Source organism: Necator americanus, chromosome III (genome assembly GCF_031761385.1).
Source record: "Necator americanus strain Aroian chromosome III, whole genome shotgun sequence".
Classification (NCBI taxonomy): Eukaryota; Metazoa; Nematoda; class Chromadorea; order Rhabditida; family Ancylostomatidae; genus Necator; species Necator americanus.
Genome location: NC_087373.1, coordinates 30,180,468 through 30,205,197, shown reverse-complemented (window position 1 = coordinate 30,205,197; position 24,730 = coordinate 30,180,468). Strand labels below are relative to the sequence as shown.

The 24,730-nt window shown below is 39.8% G+C and overlaps 3 protein-coding genes across 4 annotated transcripts in view; 1 reads left to right on the top strand and 2 right to left on the bottom strand.

The window, feature by feature from the left end:
* Window positions 1–4,066: 4,066 nt before the first annotated feature.
* On the bottom strand, window positions 4,067–4,353 carry RB195_011431 (uncharacterized protein; the record flags this gene model as incomplete). Its single annotated transcript, XM_064192846.1, has 2 exons — window positions 4,067–4,228; window positions 4,285–4,353. The coding sequence occupies 2 exons, from the start codon at window positions 4,351–4,353 to the stop codon at window positions 4,067–4,069; spliced, it is 231 nt and encodes a 76-aa protein (XP_064050429.1).
* A 433-nt stretch (window positions 4,354–4,786) lies between these two features.
* Window positions 4,787–6,469, top strand: RB195_011430 (uncharacterized protein; the record flags this gene model as incomplete). Its single annotated transcript, XM_013448161.2, has 9 exons — window positions 4,787–4,957; window positions 5,014–5,172; window positions 5,233–5,301; window positions 5,373–5,452; window positions 5,536–5,656; window positions 5,758–5,889; window positions 5,946–6,040; window positions 6,145–6,306; window positions 6,361–6,469. 9 exons carry the CDS (start codon window positions 4,787–4,789, stop codon window positions 6,467–6,469), a joined length of 1,098 nt encoding a protein of 365 aa, XP_013303615.1.
* Window positions 6,470–6,853: 384 nt separating this feature from the next.
* Window positions 6,854–24,730, bottom strand: part of RB195_011429 (uncharacterized protein) — a gene marked incomplete at both ends in the record, with an annotated part of 28,787 nt that continues 10,910 nt past the window's right edge. The window contains 17 exons of one of the 2 annotated variants that reach the window (XM_064192845.1): window positions 6,854–7,000; window positions 7,057–7,176; window positions 7,462–7,547; window positions 7,895–7,976; window positions 8,031–8,187; window positions 8,241–8,402; window positions 8,497–8,589; window positions 9,337–9,508; window positions 9,674–9,833; window positions 10,614–10,729; window positions 11,069–11,165; window positions 11,272–11,439; window positions 12,103–12,244; window positions 12,303–12,515; window positions 12,643–12,738; window positions 13,223–13,326; window positions 24,233–24,319. In XM_064192845.1, coding sequence (XP_064050426.1) covers window positions 6,854–7,000; window positions 7,057–7,176; window positions 7,462–7,547; window positions 7,895–7,976; window positions 8,031–8,187; window positions 8,241–8,402; window positions 8,497–8,589; window positions 9,337–9,508; window positions 9,674–9,833; window positions 10,614–10,729; window positions 11,069–11,165; window positions 11,272–11,439; window positions 12,103–12,244; window positions 12,303–12,515; window positions 12,643–12,738; window positions 13,223–13,326; window positions 24,233–24,319 — 2,202 coding nt within the window. Of the gene's footprint in view, window positions 7,001–7,056; window positions 7,177–7,461; window positions 7,548–7,894; window positions 7,977–8,030; window positions 8,188–8,240; window positions 8,439–8,496; window positions 8,590–9,336; window positions 9,509–9,673; window positions 9,834–10,613; window positions 10,730–11,068; window positions 11,166–11,271; window positions 11,440–12,102; window positions 12,245–12,302; window positions 12,516–12,642; window positions 12,739–13,222; window positions 13,327–24,232; window positions 24,320–24,730 lie in introns of those variants that run through there. The other variant, XM_064192844.1, reaches the window with a different exon arrangement.

Here is a 24,730-nt window from a genome sequence, read left to right as displayed (position 1 = left end):
GAGAAGGCGGCTTATGGAATACGACCCTCTTTTAACATGCTTCTACTTCCCTGTGTTTACTTGATCACAAGAAATACGTGTCTAAAAAGATCCTTCCTTTTTCTCATTAGTCATAGCCTAAATGTCATAGATCCTCTAATGCTTAGGTTTAGGGGCCACGAGTCATTTAGTTGTTTTTCTCCACAAATAAGAGCGCTGTTGATTGTCCTACCCTCCCCCTCCTTCAACTGCTCCGACTACCAGTCGCGATGTCTCCACATTCTCGTTAGTCCGATGACGTCGCACTGTATCTTGTTATCTTACATAGTCAGGGCTTCACTGGATGCTTCCGATATTACCGCCTGTATGTCGCATATTCGGTTCGTATTTACAACGTAATCATAGTCGTTTTCTGTTATGTGTTGATAGCCTAGATGGTCTTTGCAATCCCTTTGTCTTAATGCTCCCGTATCATGCACATATGTACGACGGTGAGGAGCCGGAGCCTCCTCAGGTGAAGGGGGTGCTGCTCAAAGGCATCACTCCACGAATCTGAGGTGGTACGGATTTTGGGTGGAGTATTCGTATACGGCATAGTAGATTATGGGAGGAGAGTGATTCCGTCCATTTCTTCCTAATTCCCGTAAAAAACGGCCCGGAAGATAAGGCTTCGGGCGTTCTGGCGCACTATTTTCTACAAGGAGTTGGACTGGAGCGTGCCAGCCTTGTGCAGCGCCGCATCTTCCGGGGCTTTTTTTACGGCAATTAGGAAGAAATGGACGGAATCATCTCCCTCTCCATAATCTACTATTCGTTATAAGAATGCACCACCTGAAATCTGCACCACCTCAGATTCCTACCTTCAAGTGGTGAGGATCTCTTCGCCAAACACCCAAATGTGAAGGGAGTTAGAACACCGGCTCCAACTATCGCGTCTATGATCAAATGCTGCACTTTAGTTCTCTTGGTGACTAGTGGTACGAACAAAAAAGAAAACATGGGAAGCCTGCTGGACTACCCGGTCTAGCTGGTAAAATGAACTCACATTTAGGTTACCGCTCCTTTTTAGAGTGTTTGTTTTTGTAGGCGGTAGTAAAAAAGCGCTTGGCGATGGCCCTTCCCTTGCGCCTCCTCCTCAAATTGACTAGGTTTTGATACGAAATTGGTTGTTTGTGGCATATAATATGTATACACGCAGACATATTTACTCTGCCTAAACGGAAAACTTAAGTTAATCGTGACCCAATAGAAGTGAGTCCCTCGATGGAATGGATGAAGGGTCGCTTTTACTTCTCTCTTAACCTCGTTCAGACCTTATTGTCCGTCTTAAAGTAGGGATGGAGTGTCCTCTTCATATGTCATATGCCTATCTTTTCTGTTCCATGTTCTCGCTTTTACCATTCCTTTCCCTCACTAAAAGCGAAAAATTACATGACATGTAATTTTTTCCCTTTTATCTTTGATTTGTTTCTTTGGTGTGACGCCGTCAGTAAGAGGTTCCGCTGTCTGCACGATAGATCGGAGGCTCGAATCCGCCGTAGTAGTCACCAAGCCTTTCATCCCTCCGGGGTCGAAAAATTGGTACCAGTTTTGTCTGGGAGAATAGAAACACTGACTTGATACATCGGCCAGCCCCCTGCAAGTCATTGTATAGGCCAGTTACACGTTCGTAAGCCTCAAACGATTCTGAAGTGAAGTGAATGTGGTGGCGCACCTCAAGCGGACTGACTAACGCCGGACACTTTATCCTCTATTCTTTTTATTTTCTCCACTCCTCTTCTTTGTGTCTCACCATCACTCTATCCTTGTCTTGTAGCTCCACTTGTACCTACTCCAGATAACATGCATACGGCACTCAGCAATGACATTTCACCAAAAATGTCTGGATCTTGTGGCTTCAGGCTTCAATTTTTTCTTCTACTACTTCCACTGTTCTCAACTGTCAGATGTATTTCTGTCTTGTACGTTTAAGAAGGCGATAGTTCATCAGTGGAAGTGAAGAGCTAAGTCTGCCGAGGGCCCAAAACTTAAGGCTGCCCGTAGGGTTCACAGCTCCATTAGTCTTCGTGGATCTATGACATGTAGTAAGGCAAAGCTACAAAGAGAAGAAGGAAGATAGAGTTCTCAATTATCCAATTTCTCGAGGGATTTCGTAATCCAACAGCCTTCATTAACTTAAGCTACACCGCTTAACCCAAAGGACCTCTTCAGGGCCGCAACCTTGTGAAAACAGATCAATGTGCGAGTAAAAGTTGTTCTATGTGGAGATATTTTGGTTTTTTTTTTCGTTGAAGGTACTGCATGATGTGATCTAGCTATTCACTTCTGATAAGCCTGTTTGAAAACTCAAAGTATAAATGATTCCAGCTCTGTCTCCCTCTTTTCTTAGTAGTCCTAGACTACATGTCATAGGTCCTCGAAGACTAACACTTAGGTTTTACGATCTTTACACTCTGAGGACGTTTTCTTATGCGCCAAAGTCTAAGTGGATTAGAGCAGGATTGAGTGCCTTCTCAACTACCTTTGCACCTAATTTTTTAATCTTGAGAACTTATTTTATTACCTGCAGTGTTATCTAGGTTGCTTATCAATATCGTTTAACTTTCTCTTCATTCTCTGGCATTGTATATATTAGTATAGTATTAACGTCAATACCAGGGATGCGATAGTCGGAGCCAGTGTTCCTACAACTTTCACTTTTGGACGGCTGGCGAAAGATATCCTCCTCAGGTGAGCTGCACCCCCTGAGCTAGATCAATACTTCTGTGATTTGTGTTTTGTTTTATCCTGTACCTTCAACTGTAGCAGCGGAAATTACAAGCACTTCGTTTTGTACGCAATTTATATTCGACCGTACATCTATCATTTATCTTCGTTTATGCTGCGCGTTTACCTTCGAGCATTATCAATATGCACATAGTGATTTTCCCTTACATTACATAATTTTTGCTCGTTGTGCGCCTTATGCGATTTTTGTATTCGGTTATTGCAACTTAGTTTTTTTTTTCTAGAATTTCGAGTTGTAGCCATTTTAGTCTGGTTATTTGGCCAGAAAAGTTGGTCTTGATTTGTCTGTGGAATTTCCGTTGTGCAAGTGATTACACATCATACCTAAGATACTACCAAAGGTACTACGGGAGAATTCTTTGAGTATTTAATTTGACAAAATGAATACTTTATAAACAATTCCCTTCTCTTGATTCTTGCGCATCCTTTCGCTGACTCATGTTGTCGTTTTGGATTTCAAGTGAATGTTCTAGCAATGATAGCTACGTAGTACATTCGCTTTACCTTTTCGCTGCAAATGTTAAAAAAATTCAAGTTCGTAAACTCAAGGGGACTCGCAGAAAAAAAAGGAGCAGAGCGAAGCCGAAGGGTTTTAAATTCATTATCTACCCAAAGTGGTGATAAGTTACTGTAACTCAAGTAAACGGTACCCTGGTACCTCACGAAGGCATTATAAATGGATTTAGTTGGAAACAATGTAGAAAACAGACATTCAAATCTTCATGCTTTTCAATATGCAATGTTAGATCCCGTTAACTGTGGCAAACAATAGAACAGAGGCGACCGGCGTTGACAAAAGCATCACTATGGAACAGTATTAGCACAGAAAGATGATAAAATCAAGAAATCAACATTATCATCATGAAATCCAATGAAATCCTTCAACAGTAAAAGTTTCTCCTACGTCTTTTTTTTCCATATACATGAAAAACAACACCAGTAATACTAATATCTTTGACACAGTTAAGCCGTTCACCGAATAGTTCCAAATAAGATATGCACTATTTTTTTAAACAAATCAATGTTTAGCTAGCTATACACTCACATCAAATAGACAACGTGTTAGTCTTCTTTGGTATCTTCGGTTCAAACGCAAGATTACTACTTCTTCAGTAAGCTGTACGCTAGTGTGTAAGCGAAATGAAAATCAAAAATCAGTTCAATAAGAAAGACAAAAGATGCTTTACAGCATCGCACACTACTATGATACATCCTCTATATGTATAGATGGAACTTGATCTAACGAAATGAATCAACTAAACATCTAGATCCGCATTGACAGACACCTCGCATATGACGTTTATGTAAGAGGTTTGACAACCTTCTGAATCATGTTATTAATTAGATTTGAGGAAGAATTCGAGCTGTGACTAGACGGCTCCTCGTGGTAGAAACAGATATACGAATCGCTTAGCAATCGCGTTACCAATGGATCCACATCACTGCCTTTTCCGAGCATTGTCTAGAAAGAAATAAGGGGACTAGGCTGTAATCGAATAAATAACTCGGCGATATTACCTTCATGGTTCCCGCTTCATCTGCATCACGCAGTCGCTCCCAGCCAGCTTGTGATAACCAATACGACATCCGGTCACAATCTTTGACCTTAAGTAACGAAATTTAGGAATATGTAACTCTCAAATGCAAGATGGCAGCTAGAAACTAGCTGTCACACGATTTATGAGTTCTGCATTATACGAAAGCTTTTTTGTTATCCCTGACATTCATACTATATTCAACTTCGGGAAGTTCTTTTTGAGACTTAAGTACACCTCTCCATTCTTACTTTGATATGAGTCCTTACTGCTAGACAAATGTAACCTAGCTCTCCAACTTCTGTAGCTATTCATTTATAATAAGGTTTTATATATGTGCACGCCCCATTTCGCCCACCTTTTCGAATTTCTCGTTCTTGTTGCTAACATTTGTTTTATCATATTTCTGTTTTCTTTTGAGGTAACGTACGTCACGTACCTATGCACACTATATTTTTCGAGAGTTTCCTTTTTTGAACTCAGACATGGATCAACAGCAACCAACAACCGCAGCTGCACCTGCAACGGTGCCCGCTACTGCAGCGGTAACGACAGCACCTACCACCACAACACAAGCACCAAAGCCTATCTCAGCACCTTTAACTATAGCCGATTTCATTGATGATGACGATGTTGTTGAGATCCCCACTATACAGGTATTATATGAAGTACCTTTCGAATTTAGCATTTATAATACTCATTGTTTTTAAAGAGCAATCGCAAAAGTAACACGCTCCCTGTTTGGGGGAATCAACAAACAATGAACCTCAATGGTTTGGTATTAGAGAACGTAAAGGAAAGCTACTATTATAAGAACCATTTGGTGGAGATAGATAGCGCACAACAGTTGCTCGATGAAGTTTTCTATAAGGTTCGTCGTACATCGTTTTACTTGCTGTTGATTTATTATTTCTTACACTCTTTTGTTTAGGTCAAACATCTCGAACCATGGGAAAAAGGAACCCGTAAAGTTCAGGGAATGACAGGAATGTGTGGCGGCGTGAGTTCTCACTTGTAACATTTAGTTTTATTTTTCTTGCTTCATCGCTTGGAGCTGAATGGTCTCTTCAGGTTCGGGGTGTCGGAGCTGGTGGCGTCGTCAGTTCTGCATTTTGTTTGCTTTATAGATTTTTCAAGGTTCGCCTCACAAGGTGCATGTCTCTCACAAGTTTTTGTTATTTTTATAAACCGTGCTCTTTTTAATCTTCAACTCATATTACTCTTACTATTACAGAAAGCAATTGATTTCTATGATCAACAGTCGGGTCTCACCATACATTCGCGGGTTGGGGTTTATGTATATTCGGTACACCCAACCGCCAACGGACCTATGGGAGTGGTTCGAACCATATTTGGTCAGTGATCCTTTGTGTTGATAAAATAAGTTTTGAATACTCAGCCTGTTTTGCTAGAGCCGAGTTTTGGTTCTAGGATTCTAGATGAGTTTTGGTTCTAGGATGACGAAGAAGAGATCGATCCAAGATCTGGTGGCGGAGATGTCATGACATTCGGTCAAGTCGTAAGAATTATGCTCACTAAACTTGACTGGTACGGCACACTATTCCCTCGAATCCCAGTTCCTATACAGGTGCAGCATTCGTCCATGTTTTACTGGATCATCATAGTATATTCTACATGTTTCAGAAGGAGATCGATGAAAAGTTCGCAGAACGAAAACGAGCATTGTTATTTGGTGATGGACGTCTCGAGCCACGTGGTCGTGACAGGGACGACGATCGGTGAGTCAAAAGGCACGTGCTTGGATTCCTATAGCGTAGCTATATTACTTAACACTTGAAATACTTTCGAAAATACTCAATGCCCGTCAATTCTTTAACTTTAGGTCTGCACGCCGACGTTCTCGTTCTCCACGAGATCGTAAACGTCCAAGCAGCTCCGAACGAAAGCGTGAAGAGAAACGCCCACGTCCCACACGATGCGGTCACCACTTGCGCCACCACCACTGCACCAAACATCGAAAGAAGTGCCCAGAAAAGGCAAAACGGTGGGGAAGAATCTTTCATACTCTCGCTGGTTAACAATGATAAGTATTGTTTAGGGCACGCATGGAAGCGGAAGGGAAACTTCAGGCAGAAGAAAAAGACAAGGATGCAGCTAAAGATAAAGAGTTGACGGAGGAAAGGGAGAACACTACGCCGAAGGATTGAGAAAAGCAGCCTCTTTCGCGATAGCGAAGTGAGCACACGGAGAGTGGAATAAGCTTTCGTTCCATTCTCTTTTTGAATGTTTCACAATAAAATTTTGATATCAGAATCAAAGTCGCATTCGAATTCACTTCAAGAGTGAACCAATTTGAGATTTCAATTGCAGTTAGAGGGTGGAAAAGGCCCTATGGAATGTTTTGACTTCCATGCCTGTACAGTGGATGGTTCGAAAAAGTTCAAGCTCTCAGGTGGTTGATGAACCAGTTCCAGATTTACAATTACCTGTTGATTTACCGCACCCGAAAGGGATTGATCATCGCTAAAAATTTTATTCACTTGACTACTACTTTATCTACTTGGTATATCAGTAAGGTAAAAAGGAAATCCTCATTGTTCCATTACCTGTGGCACATTAAAACCATCACTAAGACCTTCTCGATCAGCCATCGAGTCGAAGAATATCCAACGACCTGATAATGAACGCACGAATGCCACATAGTGCGACGTTTCGATACATAACACAGCTGACAGTACCTACAAAATGAAAACACCTAAGGCTGAACAAAGATAAAAGGGATAGCTCTGCTCACCATGCGATGACACGCCGGCTTTTTAACAGGACGTCCGCTTGGATAAAAGAGTCGGATTGCGTGATCTTGTTCACCAGCGTTATAGTGCACACGGTTCGCACATGGTACGCAGTATGACACCTGAAAAAGTGGGATAGAACAAGTTATGGAGGAGCAAAAGTGATAAGTACAGACAAAAACGATGGGAGAAAGAAAACAAATGCAAGAAGGTTTGTGGATCTGAAGCGAAGAGAGATCATGTCAGGGATGTGAATATGAGGCTTCGTATTAGAACTCTACAGTAACAGATACCTAAATAACCTATCGACGTTTAAAAGGTGTATTAACTCTGGCCGAGGTCTCGGAAGCTGCCAGATTTTGCGTTCTTACGGATACAAAAAAGTGATATCATCAAGATCAAGATACCTCTGAAAGCGTGATCCGCTTGCATAAGAAGCATTCTGGACACATTCCTTCAGCTGGTTTCCCACATCCATGACAAGCTTGCACCGCTGAAAAAAATAACCAAATAGAATATCAGTACAAGAAGCAAAAAAAAAAAAACTTCGGTATGCTGCCCGGAGAGTTCCATCAGCACAGGAAAAATGCGCGCTCGTCTCGCAGTTTTGAAGACGAGTAATGCAATTTTTAACAGGATCGACAGCAACATCGCGTTACTTACGAAATACGCCCTATTCGTAACTTCCTGCCCTATCGTCTTCCGAAACGGTAACTCAACTCCAAGCTCTTTTTTTTTGCAGCTAGTGCTAAACCACTGCCCCGATCAATATTCATTAACTGGATACGCACGCGCGTATTTTACCGGTGCTGACACAACTCTGTAGGGAGAGGTACCCACCGTTATTCACCAGTCCAGTGATTTCTATACGTTCCAATGGCAGAATCTTGTCGAATAATTTCTGTTGACCATATCGAGGCAGCTACAACTTTTTTCTTCATTCAAAGCTTTGTGCTAACATCGAGTAAGATTTAACCTGTAGAATAAGCGTCTTCGGTGGGTACGCAAATTTTATATTTGCAGAACGCATGGATCGTTCAAGAAGATGCTGCGTAGTTGCCACTCCAGCAGTCCAGTCGTCTACAATCAGTGGGCAGAGATACGTGCGATCAACTTTGTTATCTTTGAGATTACTAAAACAAACAATTTAGTGGAAAACAATAGAAATAAGACCAAAACTGCCTACATCAGTTCCACTAGTGGTGGTGCTTTTAGCAGTTGACCAAACAAAGCAGTTAGCACTTCTTCCGGATCCTTCTCTTCGCTTGTAAGTCCTCGCATATGAGGTAGTGCCTTAGCCAGAAGTTCACGTACTTTCATGATGTGATCCGCTCGGACGTAATGGAATCTTAGATAAAATGAAGCATTATTTTGTGTTCGAGCGCTATAAGCAAAGTAAACGTGCCAGATATTTAACAGAATCCTTGAAAAATACCACTCACTTTCTCAACGGGTACACCACCTCCGTTGCCAGCAACCTTTGTAGTTCCCGATACTGTGGAATGTCTTCTCTGTTCGCCGGTCGATCAAGCAACCTGAAGCAGATCCTCTGGGTTAGGATACAACACAGAATGTTATGAAGAAAAAAGGTTTCTGGGTTTCTACTGGAAAGCTACCGGAATTCTTTCCGATGGAATTGCGTAGCGAAAACGCATCTCTCGCTGTCTTGCCAATGAGAAATGTATAGTGAAAGGTAGCTATAAGTGAAACTAGAAGCGAACGTTCTAGTATTTTCTTGAAGAAACGGGCTAAATTGAACCAGAGACCGTAACCAGTTCTCGAGTACTGTTTTTGTATTGAACAGTACTTTTGTTTTCATCTTTTTTTACTCAATACAGAGTTTGAGTGGGGAAGAACGAGTGCGGAAAAGAAAAGCTTTCGAAATGAATGATCCTAAATTTCAGATGGGCTCTCATAAATGTTACAGAATAGGTAGGAATGTGAATAAACAGTGATTAAAAAACGAAAAATGGTAAAAAGAGAAAGAAAAGAAATTGTAAAGAAAAAAATGGTTTCCATTAATTTCATTCGCTACTTTACGTGCCGAATTTTCTCAGATGGAATTCGAGAGATACAGAACTTTATATGTAAAGATGAGCCTTACTTCTTGTACAGCCCAGCCCTACAGCCTTAGATACTGCCTAGAAAATTTCGTTCAATAGGTTATCCACAAATCCAGTGAAGTTCATTTTTTACACCAGAACCCGAACTGATTTTTTGAAAAAGAAATGAATAGCAATCAAAAACCATAAAGGAGTAACTCTGAAAATGAAATAACTCACCTATCGAACGCTGTGCTTTGCACAAACATCGCATACAAAGTCGCATCTAGATAGCAACTGTTCCTGTGCCCTTGTATGCCTTTCATTCGGCCGACAAGATCATCGGTAACACGCCATGGTTCGCATTTCGTCGGTTCAACACCGCTATCGATACTGCCAAAATCAGTTCGAGCTGAAATAAAGGAACTCATTGAACGTAGTGCGTAGAGGTGAAGACGAATGACCTCAGATTACTATGTGAAGAGCACTTATCTGCCTATCTTATCTTATCGACATGCATAGGCTTTTATGTTGAGAACAAAAAAGGGAAAAAAGAAGCGCAACAGAACAAAAAAACCTTGATTGGGGGAGCCTCTGTTATCATTCGGACCTCCGTGGTCAACTCGACGATCCCTTCGTAGTGCTGATGTTGGCACCAACACACCGTTCACCACTCCTGCAGCACTAGACATCGGTGCTTCGTAAGCCGGTCGCCATCCTGACGGTGAAACATCATCCTGAAAAGAATGTCGTCTATATTTTTGAAATGGTTACACACTGATAAGAGAACGTTATTCCATTGCCGAATTTTCTTGATTTCAGCAGGTATTCAAACGCTAAAAGCCTGGGTTTCCACTTGGAGGTTTGAAGAAAAGAAGAAGAGCAAAGATACTCATAGGACGACCCATGGAATACCACACCACAACTCCCGGGGAATGCAGTGTCGAGAACGCATAATAATAGCTTCTTGTGAATTCGTTCGCAGAAAAAGCTAATAAAAGTGTATAAAACGTTCCACTGACGGATAAGATGCATCAATTCGAAAGGAACTTTCTTTGAAAAAACAATCTACTATACGTATTTCACATGCTAATGACATTATATTTGCACACAAACAACAAACGTTTTTCGAAAGGATTCACTAGTTTTCTATTTAAAATTACGTTTCCCAGTCGGGTTCTTTCTACCAGGTCGTTTATGAACAGATCTAAAGTTTGCATAAAATGATTCCCTAATTTAGTGAATAGTCCGAATAATTTAACACAGAAACCCTAGTCTAATCTAATGAAACTTAGGTACCATTGTAATTTTCAGTACTTCTTTCATTCCTACATTGCTAATACTTTAAACGATAACAAATTGCGAATTTCACGACAAATCAAATTCCTACCATGAATTGATTATTTGATTGGAACAGCTGTATAGAACTTCACAACAATACAAAAAAAAAACAGCGACAAAAACTAAATGAAAGGTGAATGGCAGCCGAAAAAAAAGTGCAAAAAAAAAGAACTGACCAATTCTACTACCGCACTCTTCTCTATATGATCATGATCGTCGCTCATTGCATCCCCAATCCAACGAATTACGCCAGATCGACATGCGCCAAGGTGACACACTTCCACACAACTTCCTAGAAATAAAAACTATTTGTCGCTTATGAAACACCTGCAAAACTGAATGAATAGTAGAAAGTGTTTACGAATCGGGAAGGAGTCAAACATATATTTCGTAGTATTACCGAAATATTACCGAAATAACTGTATTTACAGCATTCTGGGATGTAAGAAGCTTATCAGAAGTATTGTGCATGTTGACTAATCATGCTGTAGACAGAAACACAACACAGGTAAAAACTTCTACTATGGGAGAATTGATGGCAAATAAAATAAAATTCTCCCACAAGTACAATAGTACCAGCCAAAATATTACGACGAAATAAACTCAAACTAGGGCATTATATCTGGCTCACCTACGGTAAACGAATCAATCATGTAATCCTCAGCTCTCATTATAGGTCGTGGTGGTACCGGAGGTGAGGGCATATCACGAAGCGATTCCGCCGATGCCTACAAAACAGAGCCATTTTTTGAATGGGAAGAAAAAACACAGGATTTCTTGGTCTAACTGGAATATACATGTGCAAGAACAAAAAAAAAGCTTATAGATCATTACCTGCTTTTGTACCAGCGAGATATGACGATTATTTGCAGTCGCACTCACAGCCAGAGATCGCGGAATAATTTCCAGAGCAGAAAGCAGCACGAAGCCTGCATGATTTTCCGGTGTTTGGAACAACACCTCGCCTTGGAATACGCCAGTGCCTTTTCCAACTTTCTCATCCTAGACGAGTAATTCTCAGAATGTATGTGAAAACGAGCAGAAAGTTCGCGGAAGGAAAAACATGTACGGAGCAAAATAATACTGCTTCCAAGGAACAAACGGTTAAAAACGGTTTTTGAAAAAATGTGAACATTTCGAAAATAGAGATAGTTCGAGCGCGTCTTTTTTTTTTCTTGCAAGGAGTAAATTGTTTTGGACCTTTCTTTCCCACCCATTAAAATGTAACATAAGCTGATTCAGCTGAGGGTAATGTTCACTCGTCCTTACACGATAAAACCGCTAATGCAGCAAAACGTTGAGAAAAAGTTGCATTCATGGCTATTGAATTCATGCATTCGAATAACTTATGCACGTAATTGAAACGAATGAATTGACCTTTAAGGACATGTAGATACTATTCGCTTGAAAAGGTAGCATAGAGGCATGCAAGCTAATCGATGCAGCCTAAGAATGACAGACTTGGAAACACCCTATTATTATTCTAGTCCAAAAATTGCATATAACTTCTCAGTTACAAAAAAAGAAGCAAAGCAAGATAAGTCATTTCCAAAGCATTTCTTTCATCGTCGACGATAGAAAAAGAAAAACATATTATTAAGAGGTGTATCATAGATGATTTTGAGAGAAGAAAACTCTACAGGAATAAATCCAAAAAGAACTTACAAAGTCAACACCAGCGTACAAATTGCTATGTCCCTTTAGATGTCCTATGAACTTAATGGTTCCCTTGTGTGGTACACCTTCAGAAACCCAAACACATCGGTCACCAACCATCGCTCCACCAGTGCTCACCGGGTCGTCGACCCTATAACTCTTCCTCTAAGACCAAGCAAGAAGCACATGCAAGAAATTGTCAAATAAACCTGAAAGTTCTGTCGTGAACAGCTACTGCGTGGGAGCTTTGGCTTCTAGCCGGAGTCTGATGAGGTCGGCTACGATTTCGAGTTTCTCTGTCTCTGATTTCTCTTTCCCGGAAATGGTTTGGTTCCACCTCATCGTAGCTGTCGATGAAATCTGGTTTTCGCCTTCTGTCATACCGCGAGTCATCATTCCAGGAAATGAGCTCGTTCCCATAACTGAAAAAAAAGAAATTTTCGGGAAAAAAGACAGAAATGTGACTGAGCTATGAAGCCAGCTAAGAACTACGAAAAAAGAAACTAAGGAGGAGCTACGAAGATACAAAGTGGGTAACAAATAACTGACGAGTCCGATGCAGATGATGCGGTGCCCCGCCGAGGTTCATAGCCCGTATCTAGCCGACGAATCGGTATCACACGAGGTTCACTAGGCATTACTACCCTAAATCGCCAAATAAGAGAACATTATCAATCGAATTGAACGAAATTTCAAAAAGAAAAACAAGCAAGCTATAATGATGAACTCTGTTCCCTCAGCACAAATATTTGATCAAGCCACCGCAGAAGAATCACCATGAAAGTGTTGCGAAATTGTCGCACCGAATACGAATATCATGGTGATATCAACCTTTTTAGGAGAAAATTGACCAGTCATTTTTCGAATTACAAATAGAAAAGATGTGGCTAGATAGCTTGTTTAATCTAATGTCCTGAAGCTGCATTCAGCTGTTTTTAGCAGGAATTCGCTGCAAATCTCAAATACTGTTACTCTATGGAATGCTATTTCTATTTATTAAGCAATATTTTATTTGAAAAAAGACAAGAAAGAAAATCTAATAACGGAAGAGGACCTGAACTTGAAAATATTTTAAACGGTAAAATAAAGGTATCGAATAAAAACGAACAAATAGAAACAAACACAGTACCTGTTCTCAACTACAGTAGAGCTATTCGGTTTGTGCAATTGACCCGCATTCGCATAAATATATCGTGGAGGTGCCGACCATTCCGACCCATTCATGTCCCAGTTCTGGAGAAAAACTTACATAATCAATATAGAAATCTGATGGGTTCACTTAGTAGTTCATCGCCAGTGCTCATGAACTTTGACAAATGACAGATAGTGGATGTAAAGGCTCAACAGCGCTAAGTATATGCGATGGAAAGCAGTCAGTAAATCGATTCCAGCGACGACGCATGCTAACTCGAGCCTTTTTTGTTGTTTAAAACAAAAGCAAGTGATTCTAACGTTGATTAAATCATTCATCGGTTAATTACGGAACAGAACTGATGTTAGTGCCTTTTTAAAGGCAATATGATAAACAATTCAAAATAAAAAAAGAAATAACGAAGACAAAGAAGACAACATACATGTGGAATGTTAATGTGATGCCTAGAGAAAAAGGAACCATTTCGTTTCAAGACTTCATCATATCAACAATCTCTTACCATCCTTGATAGTAAGCTATGGAAATATATTGAGTTAGGAAGGAAATCAGAGGTAAAATTGCAAATTTTCCTCAGAACCCCTTAAGATCTCCAATGATTCCGAGAAACTTGCGAAAAACTACCAATGATAAAAGCGATTTCTAAAAAGCATGAAGAGTGATATCTGAAGGAGAAGAAGGCTAGGACTGAAAGTGGTTGGTAGTAAGAGAATAAAATCAGTAAAAAGAAACATAAAAGATGTTTCCAAGTAAGTTGAAGCGAAACTCTTTGGAACCTCGAAAAAAAAAAACGAAAGAATATCGTTCCAGGGGGTTCCGTGCTCAAAATAACAACAAAAGAAAGGGAATTGCTAAATTACTGCACTAGATTATCAAAGACTATTAAGGCCACAGGTAAAAGTACGAGAGAGTTCGAGGAGCGCATTTATCAGTAGCGCTTTCACAGAAATCGGGCGCCCATCGGCCGCTACTCAGCTGATCGCAAACAACAATGATAATAACCTTCAATTTCGTTGAAATCGCTTCGTTAAATGAATTTTCTAGAGGCTTTCAATCGAAGAAAAAACATCGTTCCCGCAAAAATGCACTGGGAGTGTCACCGTTGATGGACTCGGTGCGGGTCATTAGATTCGGAGCGAAATCGATGCATTCGGCACACATGCACACACCACACACACATACGCTCATTCCCACAGGACGGGAGGAGGCGAACGAGGCGCGAGAGCACGGCAACACTCGGCCGCGTTTGTTCCGATGAACCAAGTGCTGAGCGGTGCCGATGACTGCTGCATGTGCTTTGCTGTGGTCACACAAGAAACTTCCGCGTCATCAAACGAGGTTAATTCATGAAAATGCTTCGACAGACGTTTGGCAGGCGAGAAGTGCACCCGACGCGGCGGTGGATGCAGTCATGCACAAAAACTTATTATCGAGCGGCTTACAATTAGCAACCCTCTAGAATACTTCTCCGTAGATCGGTCAATCAATTCGATTGATCTTGCTAAGAAATCAGGACGGAATAAATACTAAACCACAAAAGAAACAATGGATAGTTGTGGTAGATTCGAGAGAACCAACATAAATAGCGAAATAGCAAGACTATGACAGAAGTCTTGTAAGGATAATTGGAAATGTCTGCATGCTAAGGAAGTTTTCCATACAGTTTCAAATGCTGCAGACAACACAAGATCGATTTACTAAATAAATTATCTCCTCGATGCTAATCCAAAGTCAGACATTGCTATTCTTGTAATATTCATGAACTCGTGTTTAACGTTTGACGGAACATGATAACAGGAAAGATGTACGTGTAATAATAGTGAACTTGGAACAATATATCCATATTTATTTATTTACCATACGTCGATGTGCAGTGAATGAACAAGTATGCCAAAGATTTGCTTCTAACGCTAGGATGATATTATTAACACAAAAATTCCCTAAATTATCTAAAGTACATGAATTATGAAATAGAAACTCTGAATAATTTAAAACAGAACTATAAATTCTCCAGAAATAATTTTAGAAGAACTGCAAACATAGGATAGGAGGAAAAAAAAACTTCCTTGATTTTGATGATGTATGACCGACTCTAAAAAAGAGTAAGTCGCGTAGTTTCCAACAGATTAACTTTTTCACAGCTAATAAACTCCAAACGTGTTGTTAGCGTCAATTATTTCATTCAAAACCGTCTAAGGTTTTTTGTTTCTAGAATTTGATTACCATGCAAATGCAAACATGCTATGTACGTATTGGAAAACGCTAAAATAGTCAAAAAGTCCTCATCAAAAAGATAAATATGACTAAGATTCATTTCTTTTCGGATATTTCCAGCTCAAATCATGGAGGAAAGAGAAAAAATAGTGGACTATCGGGGATTTTCTCTAGTATGAAGGGAAAACGAAGTTGTTATCGCCGTTTCCCCCACTCGAGCTCAAAACAAAAGTTCAAGGGTTTTCACCCGAAAGCTGATCAAACATGTTGACGATATCGGTCGATTGGCGCTATCTTCCTAGTTATCGCCTTTTAAAGGAAATAGGAAAGGAAAATCACCGTTTCTAGAAAAGGCGGAAAGCCACTCAGCGAGTCCGAGGATCGATGAGTGAAATGAGTCGAAATGCATACATGCGATGCAGACAGAGAGCACAACAACAGAAAGAGGAGGAAATAGGCACAAAACGTGTTTCACTTTGCAAAGACACTGGCAAACATAAACGCTATTGCTGCTGCAGCAGTAAAGAAATGAGTTCTTGGCGATGACGGGCAAGTGGGGCGAATTTATCATCTACAAGAACGCTCAACTGACAAACACACAAACGGATCTCCACCACTCGGGAAAACATGCGTTTTATGTATTGGACGCTTAACTGATGTCGAACTTTAGCATATACAGAGAGGTGGGTCAGAGCACTGCGTGCTACTGGCGTGTCAGGATAGCTCAAACGCTGACCAACTGACCGGATGACGGATTTAAGGAGGCGGTGCAAAAACCTCTACTTTAGTTGTTTTCCAGCAATGTCGGTACCCAGTTTCAAGCACGGGAAAGTACTGTCTCTGGATCGCACGCTCGGAATACTGCTTCAAGGTGCAAGCATAGTCCGAAGCATGAGATCCGACAAATTTAGGATGTGCGTTTATTGCAGTAGAACCTGAAAAAGACTCGTACGTAAAGCGGTAAGTTTATGGCTGTTCGTGAAAACATGAGCTCATCGAGTTGGGTGCGTAACAACGAGGAAAAACAAAAGTCGAGCATGTTTAGTGCACATTGCATAACTTCGCTTAGTTATGCTCAATCAATATAAGCAACGAGCAGCATGCAGGAATAACATCCACTCAGAGGTTCTTTTGTTCTCAGAAAAAGTTTCATGAGGAAGAAGAAAAAACTTACAAAGTAAAAGTAGCAAATAAAAATAGTGAGACAGTACGATTATCTGGTGTTATTTCTCAAATTAAGGCTGTTTTCACATATTGAAGAGAAACATTTATAGTTACAGTTCTTTCTTTCTACATTTTCTCATTACATAAACTTGGAAATGCCTTTAAGATGTTCTAAACAAAGTAAAAGTGGAACGGGACTTGTCGTCATTAAATGTACAGTGATCGCATGCAACCATAGTCGCTTTCTCTTAATAATGCACTTTACCAATTACACGTACGTACTTTAAATCGTTTATCTGATTATTGCGAAATAAATACTTTCAGAAAAAAAAATGTCAGAAAATCCACGAATGAACTTACTAAACAGCCCCAAAAAAGCAAAAATCCTAAAATATGTCCTGCAGGAGACTTGCATACGAGCAGTAAACCGTGCATGGCACCTATTTAAAAAAAAGTTTCAAGAAGAGAAACCTGCAGCGACAGTGGAATCATTTATAAAAATAAAGGTTTAAACGTTTAAAGTTCGAAGCGAGTATCGTATGATGCATACACAAGCTCACTCCACAGTAATAGGAATACACGATAAAACAACCCAATGAAATCGATACAACTTAGACGAATATAATTTTGGAAAACCTCCTGTGCAGGCTTTCAGCTTATCCATTCAATGATCCAATTTTAGTACAGTTCCTACATTTCATACGCATCTATACTTACACCTATGAGAACTGTAGATTGACTGTACCCCTAACAAACCTTATTTCAAGCAAACTTTTCTCAAAAGCGAGCTGAACTCCTGGCTGAATTTTTAAACAACCAGGTGAAACAGATGCATTGAAGACCACATTTAAAAAACAAAGTAATATTAATGGAAAAATAAAAGTAGAGTAAGAAATTAATTTCGTATAAAATAAATGTAAATAGTTGAGCCATAGTTCATTTTTTTTCGCCCGAAAAGAGAACCTCCAGCAATATTTTGCATAACATAGAAATGTGGAAAGTGCAGTCAATCTCAGGATATGCCTTCGCTTCCTATTGACATTCTGAAGAAATTCCTAAGAACTTGAACTTGTAGAACTCATAGACATTCCTAGATGAACCACAACTGTTCCTCAACGTCTCAAAAAAAAAACTATTCAGATTAATTAACTTAGAAAAAGTTTTAGCTAGATTTAAAAAACATGTTCCAAGACGAGGTGCTTTGTTAAGAACCCAACTGAACCACAACGAATTTAATGCGAGCGTGTTCCCAAAGAAAACTAAAATCAACTAGACGTCATTCTCCAACGTCATTGCGCGCCATAAGGTGCCAGGATGGCTTTGAAGCATTCGAAAGCCAGCGTACAGCCAAAACTCATTACGAGGAACGTGAGCGATGGATATACTTAGAGATGAAGATTAGGAACTATTCTGACAAGCAATGACGAAGGTCGGCAATAATGCCTCTCCACGCCGTTCTGAGCGGAAGGCGCATCAAAAAACAATAGCAGCGGCCGATATGCACGACTTCGACGGAAATTGTGGATAATGCGCTTGAAACGTCACTGGTAATGGACTACAAACGCTCATAAGAGTTAATGCAGCTCAATACTCTACCAAAGTCCCGCCATAGTTGGCAGACTATTAAAATTAAGGAGGACAGATGAAAACTTCGCCGACAAACCTATTCAAATATGCAGTTCTATTAACAAAAGAAAAAATGACAAAGCTGTGTTGCTTCAGCGTGTAGCGAGTCCACTGCAAAATGTTTGGGACAGAAAGATGAAGGTGATGAAAAAGTAACCTCAAAGGGTTTTCGTAGCCAGAAATCAGAGTGTAACATTATGGAACTTCTGGAGCTGAAATGGAAATGTACAACAGCTTGAAATTTCTGTATAACTCAACAAAAAATGCGGCAAAATTGACAATTTAACTGCAGTTCCAACGTCCTCTATTATACTTGAAATAAGGATATGTGTGTGCGAATGAATCTGGACTCAGTTAAAGGCATCACTCCACAAATCTGAGGTGGTACGGATTTCGGGTGGAGTATTCGTATACGGGATGGGAGACTATGGAGAGGAGGGTGATTCCGTCCATTTCTTCCTAATCGTCGTAAAAAAACGGCCCGGAAGATACGTCTTTGGGCATCCTGGCGCACTATTTTCTACAGGGAATTCAACTGGAGCGCGCCAGCTTTGTGCACGCGTCCCATCTTCCGGGCCGTTTTTTACGGCAATTAGGAAGAAATGGACGGGATCACCCTTCTCTCCATAATCTACAATACTATCCCGCATACGAATACTCCACTTGAAATCCGTACCACCTCAGATTCGTGGGTTGATGCCTTTAAACGTATAATTATTTCTCCTAGCAATGACATCTTTCAAATAAATTACAACAACAAACAATAAAAGGACTAGAAATCTATGAAAAAAAACCATCCCACGAACTTTCGTTTCATCAAAACTTCTTGGCCCTGGTGACTCATCGTCGTTGTTTTATCAGAGAGGAGAGAATTTCCGCAATGTACAATACAAAAACATCATCACTGACGTGGAGGGAAGGATTGAAATCACATTGCGGAAAAGCTTTTTCGTTAAGATATTTCAACAAATTGGGAGTGATCAAAAATACATCTAGAAGTACGCTCATTACCTATTTACTTTTGCACTGAGCAAAACTAAAGAAAAAACAAAATAAAAACTTCCAAAATGCGGAAAAAATCGAGAACGTTGAAAAATGGAATCGAGTAACAAACTGCAGCGGTAAAGTTGCACTATTATTGGATCTGTCAAAACTCAAAATTCAACGTTTTTGAGTAAACAACAGTACCTCTGACATTTTAAATATTCACATCCAGCTAGGTTACTCCAGTAGAATTTCTAGTAGTTAGTAGTTCTGTCAAAATTTTAGAAGAAAAATTTTCCAAAAAACTACAGGATGAAGAAGTCCAATAGCATTTTCGATTTCAGAACTACCTTCACAGCAACATCTAAGGGTGATAAAAAAAAATTAGCATATAGCTGCATCTAACAGTTCAGCAGACGAAAAAAAAGTCGTGCTTACTCAGCAAAAACAGTCTGAACTGCATGCAAAACCACCACAGGACGTTTTTTTCCCAACTATTGATTGCATATTCACAGAAAAAGGGGAGAAGAAAGAGCGAAGAAAGAAATTGATCCTCCGTCACTGTGTCGAACAAATTTCCAAATGAACCGAATAATTTCCATCGAATCGTAGATTGAATACGTGCAAATTCACGGCAGCAAACGTCTCCACAAAACCTCCTACCAAGTGTCCTTGTATAGCAGCGGGAAACCCGAAGAAAAAAAAATAGCCGCACACCTGTCGCCTAAACCAAACAACCATGTCGTTCGCCCAATTAGAACACATTATAACGCCGCAGTCATAGGAATAAGCCGCAGCTAATCGCACATCGAATCACGAACGATTTGTTCGCAGCTGTCGATCACAACAGTAGCAGTTATCAACGGATGTATCAGGTGTTATTTTGATAGTTTTAGATGTATGCCGACGACTACCGCATGAGCCGGCTGAACAACAACAGACAATAGCAAGAATAGTATCGAAGCATGCTATTCGCGCCGCGACCAGCGGCCAAAAAACCAGACTCGTCGACCCGACAACTCGTGTGACACACACTCAAACTCTCCACATCGCAGCGAAAACGGATTCATTCAAATCGATTTTGACGGTCGACCAACGGCCATTGGCTACATGTTACAGCGTAAAATTCCATGAACACATAGAAGTAGTTGATGGGCAAATAATCTCATTAAGTCTTCAAAAGTCCGGCTAGTCTTCAAAAAATTGCTCGAAGTAGTACCGCTATACTATTTCCGGAATAACTTTATTTGCGGAAAGAAAGAGAAGAACTCGGAGGAGTGGATGTGGATGGCATGCACTTCCACTTCCATGCAGGTCTATGACGTTTCAGAAAGATCCAGGAAGAGGACTCTTTGCACTAGTTCATAGGGTGGTAACTACCTCAGAACTCGTCTTCACTTCAAATTTGAATGAAGCGACGCAGAACGTAGTTTCAGAATTCATAAACGGAGAGAATGATTGGGGTTTATCAATTCCTAAGTTGATTTTTAATCAGCCCGTGACTCAAGGAGTTAATTTTTAATATATAGTTAATTACACACTGTAAAAAGTCCCTTATGAAGTTTTACAGAAGAAGCAAAAAAAAAAACCATACAGAAATAGATCCCAAGTACTTAAAAAAGAAGGTGGAAGACAAAAAGAAAAGCGATCGGCCGAAAAGTGGTAACAAAGTGCAAACGGAGGGGAATAACAAACTCGCACTTATGATGAGAGATATAATGTTCGAAAGGGAAAACGAATCCCGGAAAACTGTTCTCTTGGAATTGTAAAGGATCTGTAGTAAAGCGAGATGAAGATGAACCTTTGAAGACAAATTGAAATAATGCAATCAAAAAGAGAACAGATTACAACAGTCCTCTTTTTGAACAAGAAAAATAAAATTAGAAATTTTCACAAAATTAGAAATTAGTAACTTGCTCGTCAAAAAAAGAATTCTTAGCTTGTACGCAATCCAAGGATTTCTCAAATGGGTGCTACTAATATTTTATTCATATATGTATGGATAATAGTGGTTTGATTAATTGCTGGTGAATTCGCATAGATCAGCTACATAATAGAGGTCGTGCTTAAAGCCAGGAATGAGCAAAACTGAACGTGAGGAAAAAGAAGGAAGAACTCGAGCAGGAAAAGTTCGAGTCTGTGCAAACGCAACGCGGAAGCGAAGTGAACCAAGATCTGCTTGAAAATTCCCAACAAAGTTTTACAGAATCTCATCAATACTTGATGAAATTTTCTTAAAACCTGCGTTTGGGACCAAAAAATTGAAAACTTGCTTTTCTTCTAATCTATGACCAAAATAAGACATCAAAATAATACACGAAAACAACTTAAAATGTTCTTTTCATGAGGAAAATTTTCAGGTTTTCAAAAAAAACCTTTTTTTCGAATTTTAGCCTGTCAGTTCACAAATGAAATAAGTAAGTAATAAGTTTCAAGTGGTAACACATAACCATAAAACTCATCACTACTGCAGTCACACTAAGTGTTGCTCATTAATCCAATTATAGAGTGAACGAGATGTAACACTTCTTTTTTTCCTTCGCGAGAGAATTCTTTTTTTTTTCAGAGATTCTAAAAGTGAAAGAAAAGCCATTGGAAGAAAGGGATTACAGTAATTGGAACCTTAAGAATAATTCAGCAGTGTTCGTGTTTAATCTTATAGATGGAACAATTGAGACCAATATATCTAGCCCCCTCGCTCTTAAATTCTTTCCATGCAATTGTCAAACGAAGAAATGCTGACGTAAGGACGTATTTCCAATTGATTACTCTTTTTTTCTATTGTGACCTTCACATCAACTATTGTTGAACGAGTAGGAAAAAGAAGAAAATTGGGGAGAGACAGAGAGTATGAAAACTAGAAATGCACGTGAATGTTCGAAAATAGCAGAAAGAAATGAGAGAGGTGATGAATGTACCAGTAGTTCATAAGTTTTATAGGCCCATTATTGGAAACGATGCATGAAAAGGCGTAAACAACAGCGATCTTATCATGGCGTGAAGGTCATTCGAATCTTTTCTTTTCAATTTCATTTTAATTCTCGCAGATGGCAGAACAAACAATGAGAAGAGAGTGAGAAATGACAAAGATTTCAACGTAAATACACAATGAACTATGGCAAATTTTTTTCTTACTTTCAAAGAAAAATTATACTAAGGCACTGAGAATATATCTACTCTCGAACAACCAGTTAAGAACCATGGAACGATTAAGCGAGTCGCTATGTTAATTCAATCTCCAAGACACAATTCGAGGAAACTTTCGATGCTAGATTTTCTTGGCTACTAGATGCGTAAGGTTTGGAACATAGTTTGCAGGTGGTGCTGCGAAACAAACCCAAAAATCTATATCCATACATGCGATAGTCGGGGCCCTTTCACTTTTGTACTGTTGTTACTCCCTTCACTCTCAGACAGTTGGCGAAATGATCCCTATCACTTGAGCTGCACCCCAGCTCCTTCTTATCGCACCTATGTCGGTGTCCTTAGTTTCACCGCCTGCCCAACGAGGCGACTCTTTACACTTGCGCTAGTAATGAAATGAACGCGAATAAGCTGGGTTTCAGTCGCAAGTTGTAAGGAGAATGTTCGTTAGTGAAGACTTCTGATCTTTAGATTTGACTCAATCGACTTGAGATTTTCGTGTTTTCGCTGCATTCTTGAGAACTACGCTCCAAACCTTACCTAATAGGGAATTCAACCAAACACTGAACATGTGGGAATGCTGTTTTCATTCCACGAAATCAAGCGTTAGATTGATTTGCACCACTAACAGAAGAAACAAATGTTTGAACAAAGTCGCATTTCAGGCAATGTACATCAGTTATGCTTCGATAAGTGATCTATGAACTCTTCATGGAGCCCCGCTGTCTCTCGTTGATTGAAAGATAAGGGCTTCTGCGAAGTTGATATATGATCAGTTGCCTCTCCGTCATCGAGCGAAAATTCTAGCAAAAGCAAATGATAATAGGAGACGCGTTCTGCACACTACTGTAATCACTGTGAACTAGTGCACGGTAAATAGAGACAGTTGCGATCTCAGTTCACCAAATGTTATAAACGTTCAAATGTTCAATGTTATATTTAGATAAGCATAGAAATAACGGTTGATACGGTAACCAAAAAAGGTATCGATCTGAGGGTGCGAACGAAAGGAAAGAGAAGCCCTTTCAAAAAAAAATCTCTAAAGTGTAAATAACACTAAAAATCGCAGAATCTCCTAGTGTAAAGTGTTCCGAGAAAAGTATCCAGATCACATCAGCGTCTAGCTCAGTGAAATAAGCTGGGAATAAATACTGGCTCGAAAATAAAGAAAAAAGAACTACATCGAAACTATACGAGAAGCATAATTTTACGTCAGAAACTCAAACACTCACAAAATGGCGGAACAAGTTTCAAGGCTACACTACCGACCGAAAACATCTTTAAGAAAACTCGTTCGCTCCTGGGTCAACAGCAAAAACGAATTCTACCCCACTTGACGACTACAGATCGTGATGTACAAAAAAAGGTTCGGATTAATGTAGAGATGAAACTGACATTCTAAAATACTCTCAGAAAAATTCCTTGCAAATCGAAATTAACAACTGTGAAGAAGTTCGCTGAATTCTACAAATCCTTAAGGCTGCAAGCAGAGTTAAGAGCCGCGCGGCTCTGAACTCTTTGGGTACCCTTACACAGAATAGAGAATTACGTTCGAAGAACAGGTTGCAACGCAGAAAAAAAATCACATAACGCAAAACACTGTAATTTATGGCCTAGAAAAACCTGTTCGTAGAGCCGATACAGCAATCCATGCAGACCACTCAATTAATGGACGACTCCACTAAGTAACAATAAAAGAACTTCAACTAGTTTCTCATAACACAATTTTTTCACACACATAAATCGACAGAAAAGAACATATCCACGGATACATACGATCTATCTACAGACCTCGAAAATCAAAAGAAATAGCAGTGGAAGAGTAAAAATAGATAAATAAAAATAAGAAGAACTTGCCGGAATCTCCACGTTGAACCACGTGCCATAAGCATACGGTCGCTCTCCAATTCTGCTAATACGTCCGCTGTACATTTTGTCAAAATCCTGTAAAAAGTTACTTATCGTCGACAAATATTCTGGGTTTACGCTTATTTACCAAATGATCGGCTCCAAACCGGAATAAAAGGGCACAGTGATAGCAAAAAAGTTTACGCATCACGTTTTCTCACTAGGTGGGGCAGAGCAGTGGAGGAGTAGAGGCTAAGCACTACACTACATAAGTGGGATTATCTTATGAATTAATACAGAGAGAATTTTTGGTCAGAATCAGGGTCTTGTGGCTAAAGGCTCTTCTCTCTCTCTCTCTCTCTCTCTCTCTCTCTCTCTCTCTCTCTCTCTCTCTAAAAAGAATCCAAAAAAATCATGGAAAATTATGTAACAAGCAGGACCTAATTTTCTGCATTCAACAACCACTAATAACTTTTCGATCAAAATGTTTACACGAAAAATTCCCCG